This window comes from Micrasema longulum, unplaced genomic scaffold (genome assembly GCF_059751315.1).
Source record: "Micrasema longulum isolate JH-2025_06_02 unplaced genomic scaffold, ASM5975131v1 h1tg000740l, whole genome shotgun sequence".
In the NCBI taxonomy this organism is placed as follows: domain Eukaryota; kingdom Metazoa; phylum Arthropoda; class Insecta; order Trichoptera; family Brachycentridae; genus Micrasema; species Micrasema longulum.
The window spans coordinates 505243-527852 of NW_028277934.1; the positions used below are offsets into that span (position 1 = coordinate 505243).

The 22610-nt window shown below is 34.7% G+C and overlaps 1 protein-coding gene across 5 annotated transcripts in view; it reads right to left on the bottom strand.

The window, feature by feature from the left end:
- Positions 1-943: 943 nt before the first annotated feature.
- The window catches only part of LOC148279279 (uncharacterized), a 108251-nt gene continuing 86584 nt past the window's right edge, over positions 944-22610 (bottom strand). The window contains exons 3-13 of one of the 5 annotated variants that reach the window (XM_088230190.1): positions 13237-13371; positions 10994-11094; positions 10151-10418; positions 9210-9287; positions 8143-8279; positions 7916-8051; positions 6827-6907; positions 6036-6254; positions 3565-4128; positions 2583-2710; positions 944-2501 (exon numbers count right to left, since the gene is read on the bottom strand). In XM_088230190.1, the coding sequence (XP_088086316.1) occupies positions 2435-2501; positions 2583-2710; positions 3565-4128; positions 6036-6254; positions 6827-6907; positions 7916-8051; positions 8143-8279; positions 9210-9287; positions 10151-10418; positions 10994-11094; positions 13237-13371 (1914 nt within the window). In that variant the 3' untranslated portion in view covers positions 944-2434. Of the gene's footprint in view, positions 2502-2582; positions 2711-3564; positions 4129-6035; positions 6255-6826; positions 6908-7915; positions 8052-8142; positions 8280-9209; positions 9288-10150; positions 10440-10993; positions 11095-13236; positions 13372-22610 lie in introns of all 5 variants that reach the window. The other 4 variants (XM_088230189.1, XM_088230192.1, XM_088230191.1 and 1 more) reach the window with 4 other exon arrangements.

The window sequence follows — 22610 nt, forward strand, 5'->3', positions numbered from 1 at the left end:
CCGTAGGTACAATAAAAATCATGAGGAAAAAACATTTCTCCGGAACCAAACCAAAATTTTTTTTTTGGTAAAAGGCCATTTAGCTTATTTGGACCAGTTCTTACCGGGGCCCCGATTACAATGGGAAGTTAACAGAGTTACCTTCGACTGTCTTGAAAGGAAAACCGATATTTGTGTACAAAAGTGAGTATATTTGCATGAACATTTAAAGTATCTTCATTGGTTACCTATAATTGAACATGCATATTTTAAAAGAAAAAAATGTATGCATATTCTGCTTTTCATACAGAAAACTTAATGTTATTTTGTAGATAAAATTAAAGATAAATGTTAACTTCCCATTCCCATCGGGGCCCAGCAATTAAATCATCATGTTTTATTTTTCTTTGATGTAATAAATGCTTGTCGTATGGCATTCTCTCGAATTGTTATAATATTAACGTATTAAGTGTTTGGTATTTTATCATCACTATAGAACATTAGGACAAAAGTATTGATCCTTTATTAAAGTTCATTAGTCAGGCTGGTCCAAAAAAGTTTTTGCAGTTTTATGAAAAAAAAAATTCATCTGATTCACATTCACTACAAAAAGCAAAAAATATTATGTCATAAAACTTGCAACATAATTAAATGGTGATATAATACTGCCCGGGTCATATAAATTCCTATTATCATTATTAGGACATTTAGGAATAGGACACAGGAAAAGAAAGCAGACATTTTGCCAATGCATGCGATCACTAAACATCTGTTGATAAAAAATAAAATTCAAATTGACATTAGATTTTAGATGACCATTTAAATATGTATGTCTTTTGTCAATAACTCGGAAGTTTTAATTCGGAGATATCTGACTAATATGTAAAAATAAGTATTCCATGTTTGGGGAAGAATTTTGATATATGAAGATATGTGGGGTGACATAAAAGGAAAGTAATAAAAGTTTCATATTGTATTTAATTTATTTTTGAAGTAATAATAATAAGCATGAAGTGACATTTTCCTATCTAAAACATTATAAATGTCTTCCAAATGGATTTTATATGTAAGTGGTCACTAGGTAGTGATAGCAGGTTTCTTTATTGGTTGGGTTGGTCATAATATATTACAATCACAGGTACAAAACGCAATATATTTCTGCAATAATGTTCAGAAACCACACTACCGCTTTACAGGTAAATAATCATAACAGACATGTCAAAACATAAACCTTAAAACAAATTTAAAGTGGATTCAAGACCATTAACAATTCAATAGGAATGCTTACTAAATAGTATTGGATAAAACACGGGTAATAAATATCTCTTTACAACATACAACATGTGAAGTGAACTGTTCGGTGGCTGTCTGAGGGCCAGAAATTCAATGGCCCGTTACATTCAGCCAGCCGCAACTCGGGTCACCCGACAGGGAAGAGAAGTGAATCTTGAATCCACGGGCCGGTCGCAGCCTGCGCATATTTGGTGACGAGTAATACAATGGACTAACTAGTATTTATAGGTGAAAGATGATAAATATATTTATACATCATACTCAGCTATGCTATGCATGAAGTTATTACTTATGTCTCATCTAATAATGGCCTATTACAGTATACGTACACACTAGAGGTTCATACTTACCATTGGGTGTATGAGATTTACAAGTAAAGTGATTATTAGTATAGGTATGTGGAGTACTACCCGTGTGGGTAATATCGTACGCACGTCCGCCCGATACGCCATAAAAATAAAGTCCTCTTTAACATTAGATAAATCTCAAATAACTGCGACAGTAGGAGGCTACCAAGTCTACTGACTTACTATTTACTAGCAATATCCGATACTACGTATGGCATCTCTCGCGATGATATATATTATAATACTTCATAATGGTATTTACAATATAAAGTGAATATCCAAAACCGACGGGTTCAGTATTTCATTATAAGGAGAATTATTTATATTGATTACAATTTAAATACAGTTATCATTTCCGACGATGACATCTCAGAATATTTCCCTCTCGATATCTCCCCCCTCTAGCTATAATACAGAATTGTGTTATCCTAAAACAGTGTTCATATAATATGTATATTGACTGTACTATAGTAATTAGTACAACAGTTAAACTTATCGTATTCTTACTCCTATATGTAATGTATTGCTTCCTTCACATTGCCATTTTCTCGGGCTACCCGCGGCGCCCTCCACTGCCCGTCTCCGATACTTAAAACACTTTGATAAAAATAGAAACCATCTTCTCGCAACCGGAGAACTTCCTCACCTCGGTGGGTGGATTCACCTGGGCGTTTCCTAAATATATCCAAACTAACTAACAATCAAACGATAAAAGATTATAACAATGATTTCTATTTACAGAAGAAATGCAATATCGAGTTTATTCTTGTAATAAATATGCACTTTTCACATTATCCGGAGGCCCGCGGTTCCGCCTACTTGACGGCCGAGTAGGTTTGGGTCTGGTTGTTGTTGGACGCCACCCAGGAGCTGAACACGTCCCTGCAAAGAGAGCGGATGTGAGTGTGAGTGTGTTGGTGGAGAGCAACGAGTAGTTAGGAGCAGCGAAGGGGACCCGCATACCTGCAGTGGCTCACGACGCACTCGTTGGAGCAGTACTCGTCCTCCCACTCGCTGTTGGCTATAGCCGGGTTAGTGCAGCCGTGCCGGATGCAGGCCGTGGTGCGTCCTTCCCCATTGCCACTGGATTGCTGGAAACATATAATCATTATCCTATGGAACGTTAGCTACTGTCAAGTACATCTTTGTTTGTAATATAACAAAAACACTATTAACAATATACATATGTAGTTAGTCATTTCATGTAAGATTGAGCAATTTGTTAAACTACATTATTTTTACTACACACAATAAATTTTATTGGCTGCATAATGTAATAAGATAATGAGGAAGTTCAGTACTACGGGAAATTGGATATAAAAAGGTTTTTTCACATGCTAAAAATTAGAGCATTTAATTGTACTGTGAAGTTTCTCGAAAATGCATTAAAATATTAATAAAGATGAACTACTTTAAGCTGTGTAATTGTCACCATTACATTGTTATGTGTTGTGATAGATTCCCCCTTTCCAGGTTATCCTTTTTTCAACGCTTTACGTATTTTGACAGCTACGGGGTTCTACTTTTAAATGGCAGCATTACTCACCAACGACAGCTCGTGGTGTCTCGGCGGAGTAATTTTAAAATTACAAAACTTTAAAAAGTCATAGTGATGATAATACGATACATAAAAATATTTATAAAAACCACTGAACTTCCTCATTATTATAATGAATAATTACTTAAACATATTCAATTTTCTATTATTTTTTTTAAATAAAGAGAAGTATTTACATTCTTTTTATTTACACAAATATTAAAATCTTACGAGTATTTTTTAAAAGCTATAAATAACTGCGTTAGAAATTTAAAATCAAGTTGTGGTAGGGTAGGGTTCAAACCTGGACCTCTGATTTGCAAGTCTATAACAGCATCGCGGGATCACAACCGATATATTAATGTTTTTTTAATTCTATCTTAAAATAAGATCGGTGCAAATAGTCACCTGTTGTTGATGTGAGGTCATCATTTGGAGCTGATTGTGTTGCACCCCGTGAGGGGGGGACTGGTGCGAGGGCATGCCCATGGGTGGCCCACCGGGGCCTTGCGGGCTCATCATCTGCCCCATCTGCTGCCCTTGCCCCATCTGCTGCCCTTGCTGCTGCATCTGCTGCCCTTGCTGCTGCATCTGCTGCCCTTGCTGCTGCATCTGCTGCTGCCCCTGTTGTTGCATCTGCTGCTGTCCCTGCTGGCCCATTTGCTGCTGCGCTTGTTGCATCTGCTGCTGCCCCTGTTGTCCCATTTGCTGAGGTCCCGGCTGTCCCATTTGCTGGGGTCCCTGTTGGCCCATTTGCTGGGGTCCCGGTTGTCCCATTTGCTGGGGTCCCTGTTGGCCCATTTGCTGCTGCCCCTGTGGTCCCATTTGCTGCTGCCCCATCTGCTGCTGCGGCTGCCCCCCGTGAGGCCCCATCTGGCCCTGCTGGACGTGGCCCTGTTGGCTCTGGGGCCCGTGGTGTTGAGGGGATTGGTGAGGTGAGCTGATGGGTTGTAATTGATTTGTTTGCGGTTGCTGCGAAATAACAAAAAAACAATTGTTAGTTTCCTGGCCTTACATGTACACTCAATATTGTTTGCATATCTCCGTTGTACATAAATAAATAAAAATGGATTTCAGGATTCATATGATTAATTTAATTTGAAACCCATTTTTGACTAGACGTAGATACAGCAAATGTGAAGCAAATAGTAGTCAAGGGGGCTTCGAACCGCAGACTTCTCACCCTAAATACGATTCGAAACAAATAAATTATATATGTACTCCGTGGTTGACAGATTTTTTCAACGTATTGAAATACACATTTTTACTATTACTAACATAAGTATTTTTGATACCTGCATGTTTTTTAAACAATAAAACACTATATGAATATAACAAGCTATTGTTTAGACATGAAAACATCTATTTTCTATTATGGTTCCTTTTTCCTCGAACCCCGTTTATAACCATCCTTTTCACATTTATTGTTTTTACACCTTTAATTCTAACCCATGTTAAAAAAAAAAAAATTACAATTTAGAACATAAACAGTCATATTGGTGGAATCTTCCACTAATCAGAGTCGTTAATTTTAATAAAAATGCATCATAATTCGTAATCGCATCATTTAAGTTCATTTTGTATGCAACATATCATCGGCCTAACTTGTAAAACTCGTAAGTCCCAAACTTACTTTTGTTCAGGGGAAAGTGAAAACAGTTTTTACTTCAGTAGCGAATGAGTGAAGTTTTTTTTCGATATATATTTTTTTAAACAATAAAACACAGTATGAATATACAAGTTTTACACACATATCGATTATTTGAAGTCCTAACAGAAAACAGCATAATTTTTTACCATTTTCGGACTTATAAGTTTTACAAGTAAGGGTAACGCTATACTCAATTAACAAAATTCTGCGTAGCTAATTATGTGTTGTGCAGATGAAATACACGGTTCTGTATGTAAAATAGAAGCAAAACCTTGGACGAGTGTTTTTGACTCGATGTCAGCTTTTAGGTAAATATCCCGAATAAGGAAATCATGTGGACAATTCGGCAAATATCCTTGTTGTGTGGGTTGGTGCGTTTGCCAACCATTCCTGAGGTTTTGGGTTTGATTCTTTGGGGGAAGACGTGAAATATTGATTTTGAAGGTTGTTTAAACTGCAATATTTCATTGTTTCTTGATGTAACAGATGATCAAAACACATTGCATTTGGTTTACAAATGCAGTTCCCAATGCACCATTGGGTGTGGAAAAGAGAATGATGATCAAATACGTATGTTATTTATAAAAGCTGTTTAAAATATTCGCATACCAAGCACAAGAGGTTGCCTCTTTTTTGGTGCGGTATTTCCCACTTAATTTAGTTTTTTTTTCTATACTTTTTACCTATACATCGACAGCGGCAATCTTAGAGTGATGATTCGCTCGTGCTTAAAGAGAACCTTTATCTCTATTGCATAAAACAAAAGGGTTCGAAACTTTTGGTTTGGTTTTTAGCTTAACAATATACATGTAACAAACGATTTCGGTTTGCGCTTGAAATTCTCGACCTGAGTACATACGACCCGTCGTAATGCTGTTAGCTGTAGCTAACTTTGTAGTTAATAATCATAGAATGTTTTTTTCATTATGAGTGACTATACAGTCAATCTAATAGAAGCCAGTGGCGTATTTGACTAACATGTATACATGCACTAAAATCAAATAGCCCTTCCACTTTGCCAATTGATATGTATTTCTTAAGTAAAATCGTATTATCTTATAAAACATTAAACAAAACAATATATTTTCAAATGAAAAATGGATTTACAGAACTCAAATCGATAATTTGTATATTTAATTTGGAACTCATCAAATCCGAAAAACTAGCAGGCAACCATTGTGACATAGTTTATCGATAGCGAGTGAGGCAGGTAATAGCGGCGTGTTACCTGCGTGTGGTGCATGTACTGGTGGTGGTGGTGCGGGGGCCCCATGTGGCCCATGGCCATGAGGGACATGTGGTGCGGCGGGGACAGCAGCGGCGAGCGCGCGGGCGCAGGGGGCGAGCCGCCCGGCGCGGGGAAGTGCGCGGGGTAGGCGCCGTACGCGCCCGCGCCGCCCGCCGGGCCCCCGTACAGCCCCCCGCCTCCCTCAGGGTCCCCTCCGCCCTACAACACACCAGCATTTATACACTCTGCTATGCTAACGGCACTACACACTTGACTTATATACAAAATCAATTATGCTTGTGATATTTTTATCACATACGCTTCTTTAAATATTGATTTTAATATTCCCTAATGCCTTAATATAATATTACGTTCTGAAAATAGGTTTTTCACCTCCATTTCTTGATAAAATCTACAGTGAATTGAATACGGTAAGTTTTTGAAAAAATATTTATATTTAAAATAAAATGCCACGCCTTTGGGGGTTTTTTTTGTTGTGTTAATGTAATAATGTATTTTATATTTGTAACTTATGAAGGTATGTCTATTGTAAATTACAAAGAAAAAAATATAACACACGCAAAATATTGTCAGTTAAAAAATAATAAACTAAAGTGTAAAGACGCCATTCCAATATTTAATTAAAGAAATTTAAAAAAAACATAGTACCTATATGAAAATGAACATTATTTGTTTACAACATAACCTAAAATAATACAAGGTTTATTTGTAAGTTAATTCGGTTGAAATTGCTATATTTGATTACATAAACATGGTTGGGAATTATTTACCTTAGAAACGAGACTGGCCCTATAAGCCGCCAGAGCTTTGAGGTATTCCTTCTTGGCAGCTTCCGTCTTTTGTTTATACACCTGTATAAGTTAACACAATGTATTAAAAACAACTTTCGAATCCAAGATATAAACAACACAGAAATACAGTTACAAATAAGTTCATCACCATGAAATAATATAAAAAGGTTGATTGAAATTATTAAAATGTGACAGTATTCAATTCTTAAACCTAAAGCTTAAAGTTTTGTTTGACAACAGAAGTTGAAAAATTTATTTTAAGAGGACCGTTTAGTGTTGCCAGTCGATATATTTATTATTTTAATATTGTTGTAGAAAAGTACTTAAAAATATATGTGCATACGCAGACAATTTTAGAAAAACAGTGGGATTGACAAAATTCATGGCCTTAATTATAATTACGATAAAATAAATCTTTTGAAACTTTGATTATTCACATTTAAGTATAATCTATTTTTATGCAGTGCAAATAAAAAAAACAATACCGATATTTTAGAATATTGAGTAAATTAATTTCGTGGATTTGAATAATCCCAGTAAATTCATAAAATATTTGCAATGTACTTAATAATATTTCGCTAGTAATAATGTTAATAAGGCGTCTAGGTAAAATTTGATATCAGTTTATAAAAAATAAAAAAATATATACAAAAAAGTTTTTAAAAAATATACAAAAAAGTAAATCTACATAATATGAAATATCTCATAACGTGAATTATATAGCATCCCCTTTCACATATTGCATTAACAATACGTAACTAATAAATGTCTAATGAAGGGGAGGTAATAATTTAAACGTTCGTTTCGATATTAAATTGTATCCTCTACGAAAAACAATCAATAGGAGAAGAATTTTCAATTAGTGGTAGAGACAAGATCCTGCAGTCCCACTACCGATCAGTGATCCGGCCACGTAATGAATTTATATATGTAGGTACCTACATATTTAGGATTTATAATTACTTATATATTTTATTGAAAACAGGACTAAACCACACTATAAATACATAATATTATGTAGTATGTAACAAAACATGTTAATGAACAGAGAAGATAAATAAAACTCACGCTTTTGTGTTCCGAGTCCAGCCCATCCCACATTGAAGCTACAATTTTTGAAACTTCTCCAAAACTTGCATTCGGGTTTTGTCCTTTGATGGCCGCTTGGGTATCCCTGAAGAAGAGTGCGTACGCTGATACGGGCCTAGAAATACAGATATTGGATATGTATTTTTTAATATATAGCACATCAAAATCATTTACAGCGTAGTTATATTTTCCGTCCAGGTACTCACTTTTGAGGTTCGTTGGGATCCCTCTTCTTCTTTTTCTTTTGAACTTTGGGTTTCTTGGCGAGTTGCTTGACGACCGGACCACCTTGTATAGTTTCCGTCCCCGCCGGCTCAGGCGACGGTCGCTTCACAGCGCCCCCCTGTAGCGACACAAAATAGATGTTGATATGCCGAATTAATTTTCACTTACCGTCAAAAGAATCTGTGAAAACATTTTAAGTACCTAATAATAAAAATTGCCGATTCCCATCCGACCACATCTCCAATACAAGAAGACGGAGGAGAGTAAAGTGCAAAATGGTAATTCTGAATTATAAATAGCTTGTATTTAATCTTAATTTACTGTTTTTTGAAAATTTATCAAAACGATGTTAAGCAAGAACTTGATAAACATATATATATATTGGCAAGAATATTATGGTCATAATAAATACTTTTAAAAAATCGTTAAAAAAAAGCACTTTTCAAAAAATGCCTAGTTACATATTAAGTTTTGTAATAGTAAAACTGCAATAAAAACCGTTTTGCTAAACATGCGCCACATCACGACCAACATTTAAAAATGGAAAAGAATGTATATCAAGTTTATCATCATTTTATTAATTTTATCACGAAGAGTTAGTTGGAAGTATCGTAAACACCTATAAAAAGGAGGATGTTAATAAGAAACCATAAACACATAGGCACCACCGACTGAGAGATTTGTTACAATAATAAATATAATATATGATAGCGGAAAAGAACAATAAGCAGGCGGTTAATAGAATCAATAATCATGATCACCGATAATTCAAATAAAAGAACCCAGTTAAAGCCAAACACCGGGAAGAGTCGCGGAAGAAGAAAGCGGCTGTACAGCAGCGGGGCAACACCCCGAGGGCGGGACTCCATACCATTTGTCTCATGTCTCTGGAGCATATTAGCTACCAGCTAATGGATAATCAATCGTTTAAATTTGTTAGAGGTGAAGGACTGTACAATGTACATACAGTAGACACAACCAATTGAGACGCGCGAGAAAGGAGGAACTCGCCCAGGGAGGTGTTGCCACTCTTGGTGGGTCATGTTACCTGTTGCTGTTGTTTGGGGAACGGTCGTCGACTCGCCGAGCAATAATGTATCGGTAAAAAGCTCTCCGCGTCCCCGGGCAGCGTACCCACCAGAAATAAAGTAAAAGATATAATTCACGGCCAGGAAATGGCGCAAGTACACATTACTAGGTTAAGACCGCGAGCATCCCCCGAATCAATGGACGCAACGTCGATTCATGTTGATACTCTCTTCTGATCTTCGATATGAAAAACAGAAGAGTATAGGTAGAGACACGTTTCGAAGTTGCGTTCGTCAGTCCGGTTGAGGCTCGGAGTTTAGTGAGCTGAGCGATCGCCGTCGGGATCGGGAGTTAGCTAGATTACTCGGGAGTCGCCGAGCCGGGGCTTAAGAACCGACACTGACATGACCAACCGAGCCAGACCAACACACGCCACCTGGACACGGGTGATAAAATAAATAAAAAAAAACGCTACTGAACAGCCGCATATTGTGAGTAAAAGATAATTAAATTAGAAGCGTTTGCATTTTATAAGTAAAATAACGCTTAGTAAGGTGTGCGACATTCTGCAGACACACGAGGGTAGTTTAAGGATAAGTAATTATTGTAGACATTGTAAACGCCTCCAGTATCAGGCGGCCGCTGCCCGTGTTGGTTCTTAAGTCTGGACTGGGGACAGGAGTTACCGGATAATGATTTAGGCCAGGAGTCTGGGGATAGGACTGTGCATCTGGAATGGAATTGGATGAATAGGAGAGGGCTGATCGACAACTTTAAAGAAATGATGTACTAAAAACAATGACTCTATAATGGAGTCGTGATTCGTGATGTAAAAAACCAAATTGAAAATGACTTGAATTAATGTGATTTGAGAGAAACTTTTCATTTCAATAAAAGGGCAGTATCGTTTTAATAATTATAATATTTAAAGCGAGGAATGAAAACTTTAAAATCACCTACCATGGGGGCATGGTGTTGCGCGCTGTCATCGCTATCTTCACTGGTAGTGTTGTGAGTATCTTGTGGCCCAGGCCCACGAGGCGGGGACCTGCCATACGGCGGCTGCTGCTGCTGCTGTTGCTGCGGCTGCTGTTGCTGCTGTTGCGGGGGCTGCTGTTGTTGCTGCTGAGGAGGCTGCTGAGGAGGCTGCATGACCAGGAGACGAGGTCCCCCTGGCTGCTGCTGTATCAGGTAGTTCCCCGGCGGCTGCTGGGGGCTGCCATATGAGCTGAAAAGCGCGCGCGCGATACTTCAATGCGTGAACGGTCGGCCGATTGAAGTCGGGGGAATATTATAAGCAAAACTACGAACATGACAAACAGCGGATTAGGCGTTCCCCCCAAGCTCATGAATTTAATTTTTATTAGATAATGTGTAGATTTATGAATACTTATTAGTTAAAAAAAATTGTTATCAAATTCCTAAAATATACACAAAACTTTAATACAGTATAAATATTAATTAAATCGAGGCGATTTTCAGATAAAAGTATTAGTTTTTATAAAATAAGATTTATTACCCGAGAAACTGCCTTGAAGGGAACATAATATTTAGCTGTGATGTAGTGCCACGCCCATAAGCATTTTGTGAAGCATTTTTGTAGTCCAATTTAAGGAAATGATTACTTACAAATGGAATATAATGTGTGAATTTTAATAAAATTAAACGCCATGCTGTTATTACTCTACAGCTTAAAATGAATTGATCAGCGCGTTCTGTTAATATATATGTTCCAGTAGCAGTCGTAAACAAAATCAATTGATACTACTTATTACAACTCTCGTTTAACTGAAGGATATTCACCTGTGCATTGGATGGTCTTGTGGCTGAAGGTACAGCGGCTGTTGGTATGATGGCTGACCGTCAGTCAGCAAACCGTCTTGCGCCGGGTTGATCATTCCCATCTGTGGAGTCAAAATTATAATAAAATAAAACACCTGTCTTAAGAGAATGAGGTGGGACTGATAGTATCATTAATTCCAACCAGCAAATTTGTTTTGTCTGTATTATCTGATCTAAAAAGAGCTATACCAGAATGGAAAAAATATTAAATATTTATTTTACTATCTTGTGCCAATTGGTGAAAAGACAATAGCAGACAATATTATTAAAACATGAAAACTCCGTGGTAAAAAATATATGTAGATAATAAAGTATTGTTATAAAAAGATTTAGAAGCAAAATAGTTCATTTAACCGTCACCATGCTTAAAAATTATCAGTTCGATGCCATAAAATTCAAATATTATTAGAAATTATGTTTTCGTTGCCGGTAAAATTACAGTTAGTACTATAAATATAATATTCCGTTAATTCAACATTGGGGTTTTCATATGTCAAAAAAAAATCAAATTCAAATTCAAATTAATTTATTTGACCAAAATAACATTACAAATAAAATCAAATATTGAAGCTGTTATATTGGGACAACACGTCAGATCAGGGACCATTGAGTGATGGTTCGACATTATATAATAGCGAGAGTATTTGCCCCTTAAACATAGTTTCACTGTCGTGAAAGATACCGATCTCCCAAGTGATGTTCAGTTACTTGACTGCTCTTCCAATCGACATAACCAGAGGCAGGTTGGTTGGTAGGTAAAACAGTCTGTGCTGACGCTGTCGGAGATAACCATAAAGAACATAAAAAATTGATACTTTTAAAAATGGCCGGGTTCTTGATAAAACCTCTCGACAGTCTGAAAAAATGAGTCAGTGTGAAACCATATCTTCTAAGTTGCAAATTGTTGGTCCCAAGCATGCTCAAGAGAAATGCATTTTTTTACTAATTTATTTCACATAAAACATTATATTTTTTCTTTTCTATATGAACACCTCACTAGGCATAACCCGAGTCGAGGCCTTTCATTTACATTATTTTTATATTATGCTCTAGTACATAATAAATAAATAAATATAATATAATAAATAACACTGTATGGATATAAACATAAAATATAAATAGTAGACATGCATCAATAATTCCAAGTTAAAATAGACTACTGTTTGGTCTAGTGACCATCACAAGGCAGTTTTCGGGACCCAAATCCAGAAGCTATTTTTTAACAAATAATTTGAATTTCTGTTTATTCGTATTTAACTTTAAATCAAGAGGTATAGTGTTGTAAATTTTGGAAGCAACACGAGAGAATATCTCGCCTTGTGTGGACTCCATATTATTATCACCAAGGCACTCTTAAACCTGGTCCAAAACAACGAGTTTTACAGGATTCTGAGTGTATTGGGATTTTCAAAAACTCTGCTGGTTCGGAGAATAAAACTCAACATCTTCAGTGCAATATCACATGTTCTCTCGCTGTGAGCACAAAAAGTAAATCTGCGTTCATATATGACCTTAATTGAGATCCTTGATTGTTGAAACGCAATGCTCTAGTAAAATTGCGCATTATGAAATATTGAAATGCATCTGGTTGATACTGCTACAGTCTAGGATATTGTTTAAATCGGACTGAAGTCGCAAGCAGTCGACTGGGATTTCTATCTCAAGGAATAATTTCAAGTCCGCGAAGGTTATCAAGAGAAGTTAAAAAACTTCGCGACATAATTTATGAAGATGGTAAAGAGGAGTGGACCAAGGTTTGATCCTTAAGGTATTGCGGAATAAGCTGAGAATGGTTTCGATTGCAGTACGGGTATCAATAAATAAGTAAATACACGATGATTTTCCCTGCGTCTGGGCAGAATGCAGAACACGGTTTTGTGTGTGAAATACAACTAGAACAACAGGACGTGCTTTCGACTCGATTTCCACTGTCAGGCAAAAATCCTGAAAAAGGAAGTTGAGTGGAGATAAGTCCACCCCGTAGTTTACCGGTAAGAGCTTTTTCCTACCATGCCTGAGATTACAGGTTCGATTTGGAGTGAATTTTCACCGATATAGATATGAAGCGTTTGCCTTTGTTTTTAAATGATCAATATACGCTGCAATTGGAGTCCCAATTCGCTGCTCTATGTACCACTGGGTGCGGATAGGAAAGTGATGGTGATGAAATTTACAATGAATTAGTACACTTTAATGATAGGTACCTGGGGTGCTTGGTGATGCTGATAGTGCTGTAAGTGCTGCGCATGATGTTGCAAGCCGGCGTGGTGCTGGTGTGGCTGCAGGTGGATCGGCGGAAGGTCAAACTCTTCATCGCCAAATGACGGCGTGTGAAATGTCTGAAACAAAAAAACAACAGCTCAGTGAGACGTGCTAGGTATATACCTAATTGTATTGATTCGTAAAATGATCCTGGAAAAATACTGGAATCCGAGATCCTCGAAATGTAAAAATCAACAGATATCAAAATATCAAAGAAATATACATAGATGTTCAAACCTGATGCAGAATGATGAGTGCTACGCAGTGGGGGAGATCATTTGAACCAGGCCATGACAGATTGTCATAAGTCACAAGCCCGGTCGTATGATTTATTTAAATATAAAATCTTTTAGGGCATTTTCAACGAGATGTAAACAATTCACTATTAGAAACTGGGGATCAAGTTGTGGCAGGGCGAAAGTCTAACAACGAAAAAACTCTCCACTCGAATCTAAACATTTTTTTTTTGTAAATGACGTAAAAATCAACGAAGTACTTTCTGTACAGCGTGTATATTCACCTTTATTTCTTTAACTTTCAAGAACGAAAAAACGGAGTTTATTTTAGCGACTAATTTTAATTTGTAATTTCTGATTTTGTTGGTTATATGCTTGTTATAACTTATAAATGAAAGTAACTTATTTTCGGCCGATGTTATCATGTTTTGGTAAAAGGCTCTAATAAAGGAAAAAAAATAATTTCATACAAGTAACTAATAACTAGAAATTTTCAAACTAGAAGTTTCAGACTAGAAATTTCATACTAAAATTTTATACTATTAACTAGTAGCTAATAACTAGAAATTTTCATACTAGAAGTTTCATACTAGAAATGTCATACTAAAATTTCATACTAGTAACTAATCACACCAAATTAATGCTTAGAAGTACCCATTTAAAATAATGTTCGTCATAAAACTATATTTGTAAAATGCACTATACAGTTAAACTACGTGAGTGATGAAAATGGTAATAAGGCAATAATTACAGCAGACATTTGCTTAAATAAACAAGATGTTTATATTATTCCTAAATTGGAATTGGGTTCGTTGACTCCAAATAAGACGATGAAGATCCCCCATCTTTCAGACTAGCGATGTGAATAACTACTTGTAAAAATACTCTAGTAATTTATAAACAGTTATAAGAATCACGACATTATTTACAACCGGATATAAATTGAATAAAAGGTCAATAATTGTCGAAATGTTTTTTTTTAAAGCTTAAAAATATATTAATACATACGTAATGGCATTTAAAAATACTTAGAACCTAACCATTGATTACACGAACTAGATGATTTTCTTGATTCGGGTTCGATTTAAATTTTCACAAATAATGAAGTCATTACAAGCTTATGTAACGAATAATCGAAGTCGATTTATTGCATAAATTTAGATTTCAATAACTCCCTAGGGAGGAAATCCAGTATGTCCACAAATATTTGGACGCACTAAAATCACTGTCGATTAAACTAACTGGTATAAGAAGAAGTATAAATTTTTTAAAGTATTTTCGTCTAGTAGGTGAAATATTTCAGCCAAACGAATTTCACGCGTATCCACAAAGGTTTCAGCTCTTTTTAGTTAAGTTCAGTGCCGGAAAAATCGGCTTTTATTATAATTTATAAAACAGTATTATAAAACAGTGAAGAAGGTAAAAAATATACAGATAAGCTTAATTAAAATATAGGCAAACATATTACTTTACTTCACAAAAGTCAGCAGATGGAAGAGTTGAGGAAATGTGGATGTTTAATCATAGGCAGAATGGTGAATATTACAGTGTGTAAAAGTGGCCATTTAAACCCGTCAATGACAGGTCGTAAGCCTTGTAAATGCCTAGACTTACATATTCTCTTCTCAAAAATGTTTCCTTCTCTGTCGCAATAATTTAGAACTTATTTTCAGTTTTAAAAAAAATAATGATAATACCCTATTGATTCTGAAATTGTATATTTACATAAGTCAATGGCCTCAATCGACAAACAAAAGGTTAAACAAAATCAAAATCGCTTGACCTTTTTATTACTATACGGAGATATTATATTATGCATTTATATTGTCCTGTTATTATGTAGGTAGCGAGGATTCAATTTGTTAGTAGGGATACGGACAAATTTAAATTTAAATTACAGAAAAACAATTATGAAAAATGCAGAAACACAGTATAAAATAAAACTGTGTATATTTTTATCATAAGAAATTAAGATACTACAAAGCTAATAAAAAAAAGAGATAAAGGCATTTCAATAAATTCGCCACAAAAATAGTAATGTGTTTACTATGATTATAATATTTGAAATGTCTTAATAAATATTATAGTAAGTAGGTATTCTACTATAAATAAAATTTTATTTATTATATTAAAAAAAAAAAACAGAAACTGCAAAAAAACATTTTTATACAAACACTGTATACGATAGTTAATGAAATTGTGGAATAGATTTTCAAACTCAACGTAAAAAGTAAAATTACAAAGATTTATTACAAAAGTCAATTTCTTGGGGTGCAATTATGAATCTTATCGCAGAAGAGAAGAAAATAATTTGGGGATATTATTCTTTTGCATGCGATTACACTTTGCTTCATATATGGCCACACTGATGATTAAACGTCAAATTAATGTCAAACTATGAAACGTCAATTAGAAAACTGTTTTAAAAACGGAAAAAAAATACGGTTTGGTCAATTAAACCTCGTTTTGGGTAATTGTGAAGTCGCAATAATATTCTAAATTTGTATAATAACTTTATTGTAGACAATGCGAGTGATATATTCAACTTGAATAAAAATTTCCGTCAGTTTTCATACTGGGTTATGCTTGGCTCCAGTAATTTGGGGAAAAGAAGAAATGCATATTTGGTTACGTATTTTTTCCGATTGATCCGTTGTATTGCGATCAACTTAGGCAATATAGAGCTAATTTTTATTCCTCGTGTTATGTATGCCTTGAATCTTTTTTTGTAATATACATAAACGTATTAAATAAATAAATAGAATTGAAATCGAATCCTAAATTAAAAAAGGAAATCAGCGACAGCATGCAGGCATTATCGTCGTGGGTGAGTAATGATAGGTATATACAACACAAATTTTTCATTTTTATATTAAATTTTAAAATGAAGGTACATGTACATTTATGTACAAATATTCAATTTTTTGTTTTCCAAATTCGATTCTTATTTAATATAACTTTACTTATGAGACACATTAGAGGTGGGGTTACCCGATTGGTTAATTTTTAATCAAAAAAGACCCCCCCTCGGAGGGGGGACTCTTGAGTATTATTTTAATTGTGGATTTTTGTGCAACAAATACACTATTTAAAACTGTGTCACTAGCACCACCCCATCCGATTATACCGTACTCCAAAATTGGCACAATGCAAAATAAATCTTTAAAAGTTCCTTTACATTAATTAGGCGCATAACGATAAAGAAGAAGACATGTAACATTCGGACACAAATTTATAACACAAAAGATGCATAGTTTGTTTATACAAGCGAGAGATTGGAATTTAAGTTGGATCTTTTTTTAGAATTTCCCCAATCCTTTTCCGCGGCGGAATGTAGAAACACAAAAATAAAAGCAATCGGGAAACATTAAGATGTATAATTTAAATTCCATATAGTCATAAATGTCCATTAGGTCCCGGAACTAGTCGTCTATCTCATTATCCGGTGTTTTCTCCGTCAGAATAGATTCTAATTCCGTGCACCACATGGACGTGTTCCTGTCTCTAATCCACACACGTGTGCTGTGCAGCACTATACTGAATCGTGCACTGTGCACTGGGGCAGTTTTTTTCGAACATAAACAAAATCAACACATCAACAGGCGCCGTGGCGCAGTTGGTTAGACGGCCGTTTGATTCCCGCCAGTTGCAAGAAATAATTCAGCAGGATATTCGTTAAGGCAACGTTAGACGAGGACGACCAAGGAAGACGTGGCATGATCAGATAAACCAAAATCTTAAGTCTGGTCATGTCAAAAGCAGACAGAACCGAAGGGCATGTATGACAAGATGTATGAATGTGGAAGAGGCTAGGAGTGTATGCCAGGATAGACGTGTGTGGCGGTCCATTCTCTCTGCCTACCCCTACGGGGAAATGGCGTGATGGTAGTAGTAGTAGTAGTAGTAGATATTCGTTAAAAAATAATGCTTCTTTATAACGCAAATATTATTTGTACAAAAGCGGGAAAACGACTGGATTGTGTGTCTTTTATACACTCTTACCAAATAAGGTACGATTACTACATAATTAATCATTTGAAGCTCAAAACTACAGTCAACTACTGTAACTATCATTCGATATACGTAACAAATTAGGTTAAAACGTGAAATTTGAAACAAAGAGATCATTTGTAGGTAGACTCAATTTCTCATTGATTACTCGAACTAGCTAATTCCAGCTGAACTATTTCTTTTACACCACTAAGTAAACAACAATCTCAAGATATTGTATGTTTGTGTAACTGATCTCGTTACACTCTGCTTTCAACGGCCTAACGTATAATCAGAATAATATCTTTGTAGACATAATGGCCGAGTTGTCAGTTAATTTAATCATGATTAATAAATAATAGGCACTCGGGTATTTAAAGTTCGTAATTCGTCCGAGTCGTTTTCCCATTGGTCGGAAGGGAGGCGGTCAGTAATAACAATAATAATAATCTAGTCGGCCATTCATCATAATTAGTGTTCCAACAATATATTATAATTACAGGGAATGACAGGCAATTATTTTTATTCCCATTCGGGTGACTTAGCGGAATACTAATAATTTTTATGAACGTACTTCTAAAATTAATATCAGTTAAATACGAAAACACAATTTGCTCACGAATTTGCATATATCCGATCGATATCTTGTTTAAACATACATAATATGTAGTTTTTTTGCCAGTTGATAGATTTATAGGTTTGTTAACTCGATTTTCCACTAAAAAATTGAAATATGTGTATATACTATAACGTTTTTAGTTTTTTACATTGGTAAATTTTATTATAAATAATCGTTACCTACGAAAGCGGTAAGCGAATAAATGTTAATAAAATATTGTTTCGTGCGGAATTTATTTAAGATGACTAAATCGAAAATTTCGTAGAATGTCTTTCTTGATCTTTCTTTGAACGTCTTTATTTTTCAGAATTAAAACAATGTGTTTTGAGTAAGGAGAAATTTTCTGGCTAGAAATGTGACCGTGAAAACACAATCTAAATCTAAGCCAGCCGGTTGAAATTCAAAGCAAATCTCAATTATTGTTTTGTGATTTGAGATTGGTCGCAATTCCGTTCCGTGTTGGTAAACCGAGTCTGCGGTTTCACAATTTCATTGAGAAAATTATAATCTTCTGTTAAAACCGCCAAATTTATTGTTTAATAAATGTTTGATTTACTGTTTTCCGGTGTCAAAACAGCAACATATAGTTTTTTTTTAAATGTATCATGGAAATGCGAACACACTTTAGTCAATCGGGCGTTAGCTGCATAGGTAAATTATTAATGCTTACTATAAAATTTCTAACTTTTTATTTTATATTTTATTTATTTAGGTAGAAGCATATACAAATACATATAGGAATTGTATGTAAATATTTAAATGAATTGGGATTAGTAAAAATTGATATGTAAACACAATTTTTAATGAATTAATTCAGTCGTTAAGTTGTTATACTTAACGGTATTCACAAATGAACATTTTGATCGACTAAAATAAGCATATTTGATCATTCTGTTATGAAGAATAACAAAGTTGAGTTTGATTTTTACTTCCAAAAGCATTAATGACAGCCCCATGACTTGAATATACAAATTTAAAATAGATATTATAAACATCTTCATCTGGCAACTTCTCAAAATTTATTTAGGATGAAAATAGACTTCGTTTTGTTTGCTAGCTAAGCAATGGGAAGGGGGAGATAAAATAATTTTTAAAATTAAAAAAATGTTTTTACGTCGTCTATTAAACATGAAGATATAATGATAAACTGAAGCTAACTTATATACAGATATTTAATAATATTTAGTAGAGCCAACTTATTAAGAAATTATCGAAACTGGCGTTGAAATTATAAAAGAAAATATATGTTTCATAGATTAAAACAATAAATTGTTTTTTTCTTTTTTTTTTTTTTTTAATACAAAATATATTATGCTCAAAGTTAATAAAATCCAATGATCGGATGACAAAAAAAAACTATTTTTTATAGGGAAGAATGGAAGCATTAAGTTTACTTGTATTGAGCTCCTTTTTGCTTATATGGCAATAATTAAAAACACAATATACCTACCACCGTTTCCTCGCAAATATATCTTCACGACACTTTATGATTTTCTGTACAGAGTTTAAGGAGGTATTCCTATAATTGACGTATAGCTTTCAGACCAGCAATATTTATGTGTTTTTGTAACAATAATAGATGTTGACATCGGAGCCAATTAATCTGGCCAGAACACCCGAGTTGAGATGTGAAAAGGCCATGAAAAAATGAAGAAGAAGAAGAGCCAATTAATCTAGTAAAATGAAGCACGAAAGGTTTTTAATTCTGATTTCGAAATAACATTCATAGGTGATTTTTTGATAAAACTAACAAGTGAGAAATTGGACAGGTACAAATGAATGCCATTAGGCTGAAATTTTAATAACATAAAACATATCACCTGGCTCATGACAGTTTTATTTGATCACGGAATTAATTTAATTGGTTATATAACAAATCACATAATAACCACCTTTGGTTAAAATTGAAAGTTAAAGAAATACATACGATACATTTATCGTTTATTATTTCTTATTTCTTTTGAACGGGAAGTGGGCGCCATATTTCATATTTTATTTTCTGTGCCGAGGGGCGGTGGGGACATTTTGGGGAGACCCATCCTGCCATAGAAGCAATATATTCGCCATTACGTTTTCGAGTGTCATATATACGAAATATAAAATAAGAATTATGACTCGTATTAAAAATTTTCAGTATTTTGCCGCTTCGCGATTTGGGTGTATGGAAAAGGGGGGGTTAGGGAAAGGGGTTCAGACAGGGCCGTCGGTAAATTAGCGAAGGAAAGAATCAGTGATTTCTCACGGAAATTTGAGCCAGGTTAAAGGATATATATACAAGTGCAATGCCATTTAAAAAATCAAATTAAAGCTTTTAAAACATGTTGAAAAAAAAAACTATGTGTTCTTTTCCGCTGATTGCCTAATTCAATAAATATAGGCGTTTCCCGCTACGTTTACATATCACACGCACTAAATAAGGAGAGTTCTTTTAAATCCGTGAGCACACGTAAAATGTTTTTAACTAAAAAATCATGGCTAAAAACCATATTTTTAAAACAGGGTTAAAATATAAACATTTGAAAAAATTTGGAATGTAAATTTAAAAAAGACAATTAAATACAAACATCATTTTTATTCGACTTGTATACGTTTTTAAAATATATTTAATTAGAGCACATATCATACATAAACAAATAAAAAATATCATTGCAGGATATAAATCATCACATTAAAAGTTCTTTATTTAATCTAAAAAAATAGGATTTTTAATCTAAAATTTAAATTTTTATCTAAAAAGGTGGGATTTTAGAATAGTGTAAGAAAACATCTCGGTTTAAATACGAGTAATTTAGTTTATGAGGCAATTTAACGAAATTCATCGCTATCCTACGAGGGGCGAGAGGAGGTCAGACTTCCCAAAATAAGAATCCAGGCAACTCAACACAATCTGTATCATAAAGGACTTAAGACGTTTAACGAGTTGCCAAAAGAGATTAGGGATGCTGGGTCTATCGCTTTATTTCGTGGGGTGGCGATAATTTTTGTTAAAAACAAACATCCATATATGTAGATAGTAGATAGAGTGTCATCGGAAAGCATCTGGATTTTATAACAATGTACCTAAAAGAAGCACTTACACACTTCTGGTCGAACAATAAGGAGAGGTCTCAGCAAAATGTCCGTACGAGGTTTTCCGAATTATGTCATACCCAAAACCCGTACGACTTTTACTCAGGGACATCTCTCATTTATCGCACCGAGAGTGTTCAATATTTTGGAAGAGCGCATTAAGCTCTCAATGGCAAAAACTATTTTCGAGAAAGGAGTTAAGGACTGTTTTTTTCTAAGTGGGAGGGATTTGAGTAGGAAACTCCTTGATGATTTCCGAATGTTTGCGTTTACTGTTTACCATATTGATGTACCATATATGTTTAAAAAAAATAATATTTTTCATGTTTCTGATCCTATATTTGTGGTGATATACTCAATGTGTCTGTGTCAACTAATTGCTCGTCCCATTTCAACACAGGACTTTTAGTCCCATTGAGTTGGGACTTATGTCTCAAATAATGTACAATAAACTTTGGTATGTAAATAAATGAATAAATATATTGTTTATTATCTAAGGTATGACTAGGTGTTCAAATATTATTTGTACAACTGTCTAAAATAAACACATTGCAAAAACATATATAAATATGGCCCGTAAATAGCGTTTAAAAATGAACGCAAATATTGTTGGCCCCCATCTAAAAATACTGACTGTTGAGATTTGTTTTCCAAAAATAAGAGTGATTGAATAGGATCAGATTTGAAAGGGATTAATCTTTGAACAATTCCGCCTAAGTAATGCCTTCCCGAGAATAGCGCGGTGCCTACTGTACCATTCAAAGAACTCGGAAACTTTGCTAAGTAAATTAAATCGCGCTTTCATATAAATTTAAATACGGCCAGATATCCCTAACGAGCTACGAAAGCGGAAAGGGTTTCCCTTTCCCGCAATCTCGGAGGGAGTGAGAGAGAGAAAACGGAGTTATAATCGTCGGAAGGTGCAAACGAAACGCATTCCCACTTTGCGGGCTGTCAAATATTTCTTATTTAAAGGCTTTGGGCAGTTCCTCATTACGGCTGAAAAAATATTGTTTTATGGACAATAAAACATAAAGGCTTTATTCTTTAATTCCACCTCCCCCGTTCCGCCCTCGCCCCGCTCCGGCGGTCCGCTGCGCAGCCGCGGGCCATTATAAAAGTTTTTATTCTTTTTGAATGCACGAATGAAAATAAGCGTGGGATATTTCGACATTTTTAATTGTTGTGATCAAATTACACGATAAATTAAATTCAACACATTTAAAATGTCCGACGTGTTCATTTATTTTAATGAAGAAAACATTTAATTGTGTGTCGGTATAAAGCGCGATGAATTTCAGTTGTTGAAACAATGTTAAACGCGCGTTGGAGATAATTTACGTAAATCGTTTTCATTGGATTCATAAGTTACTACATAGAATTAAGAAGAGTCCAGAAACCG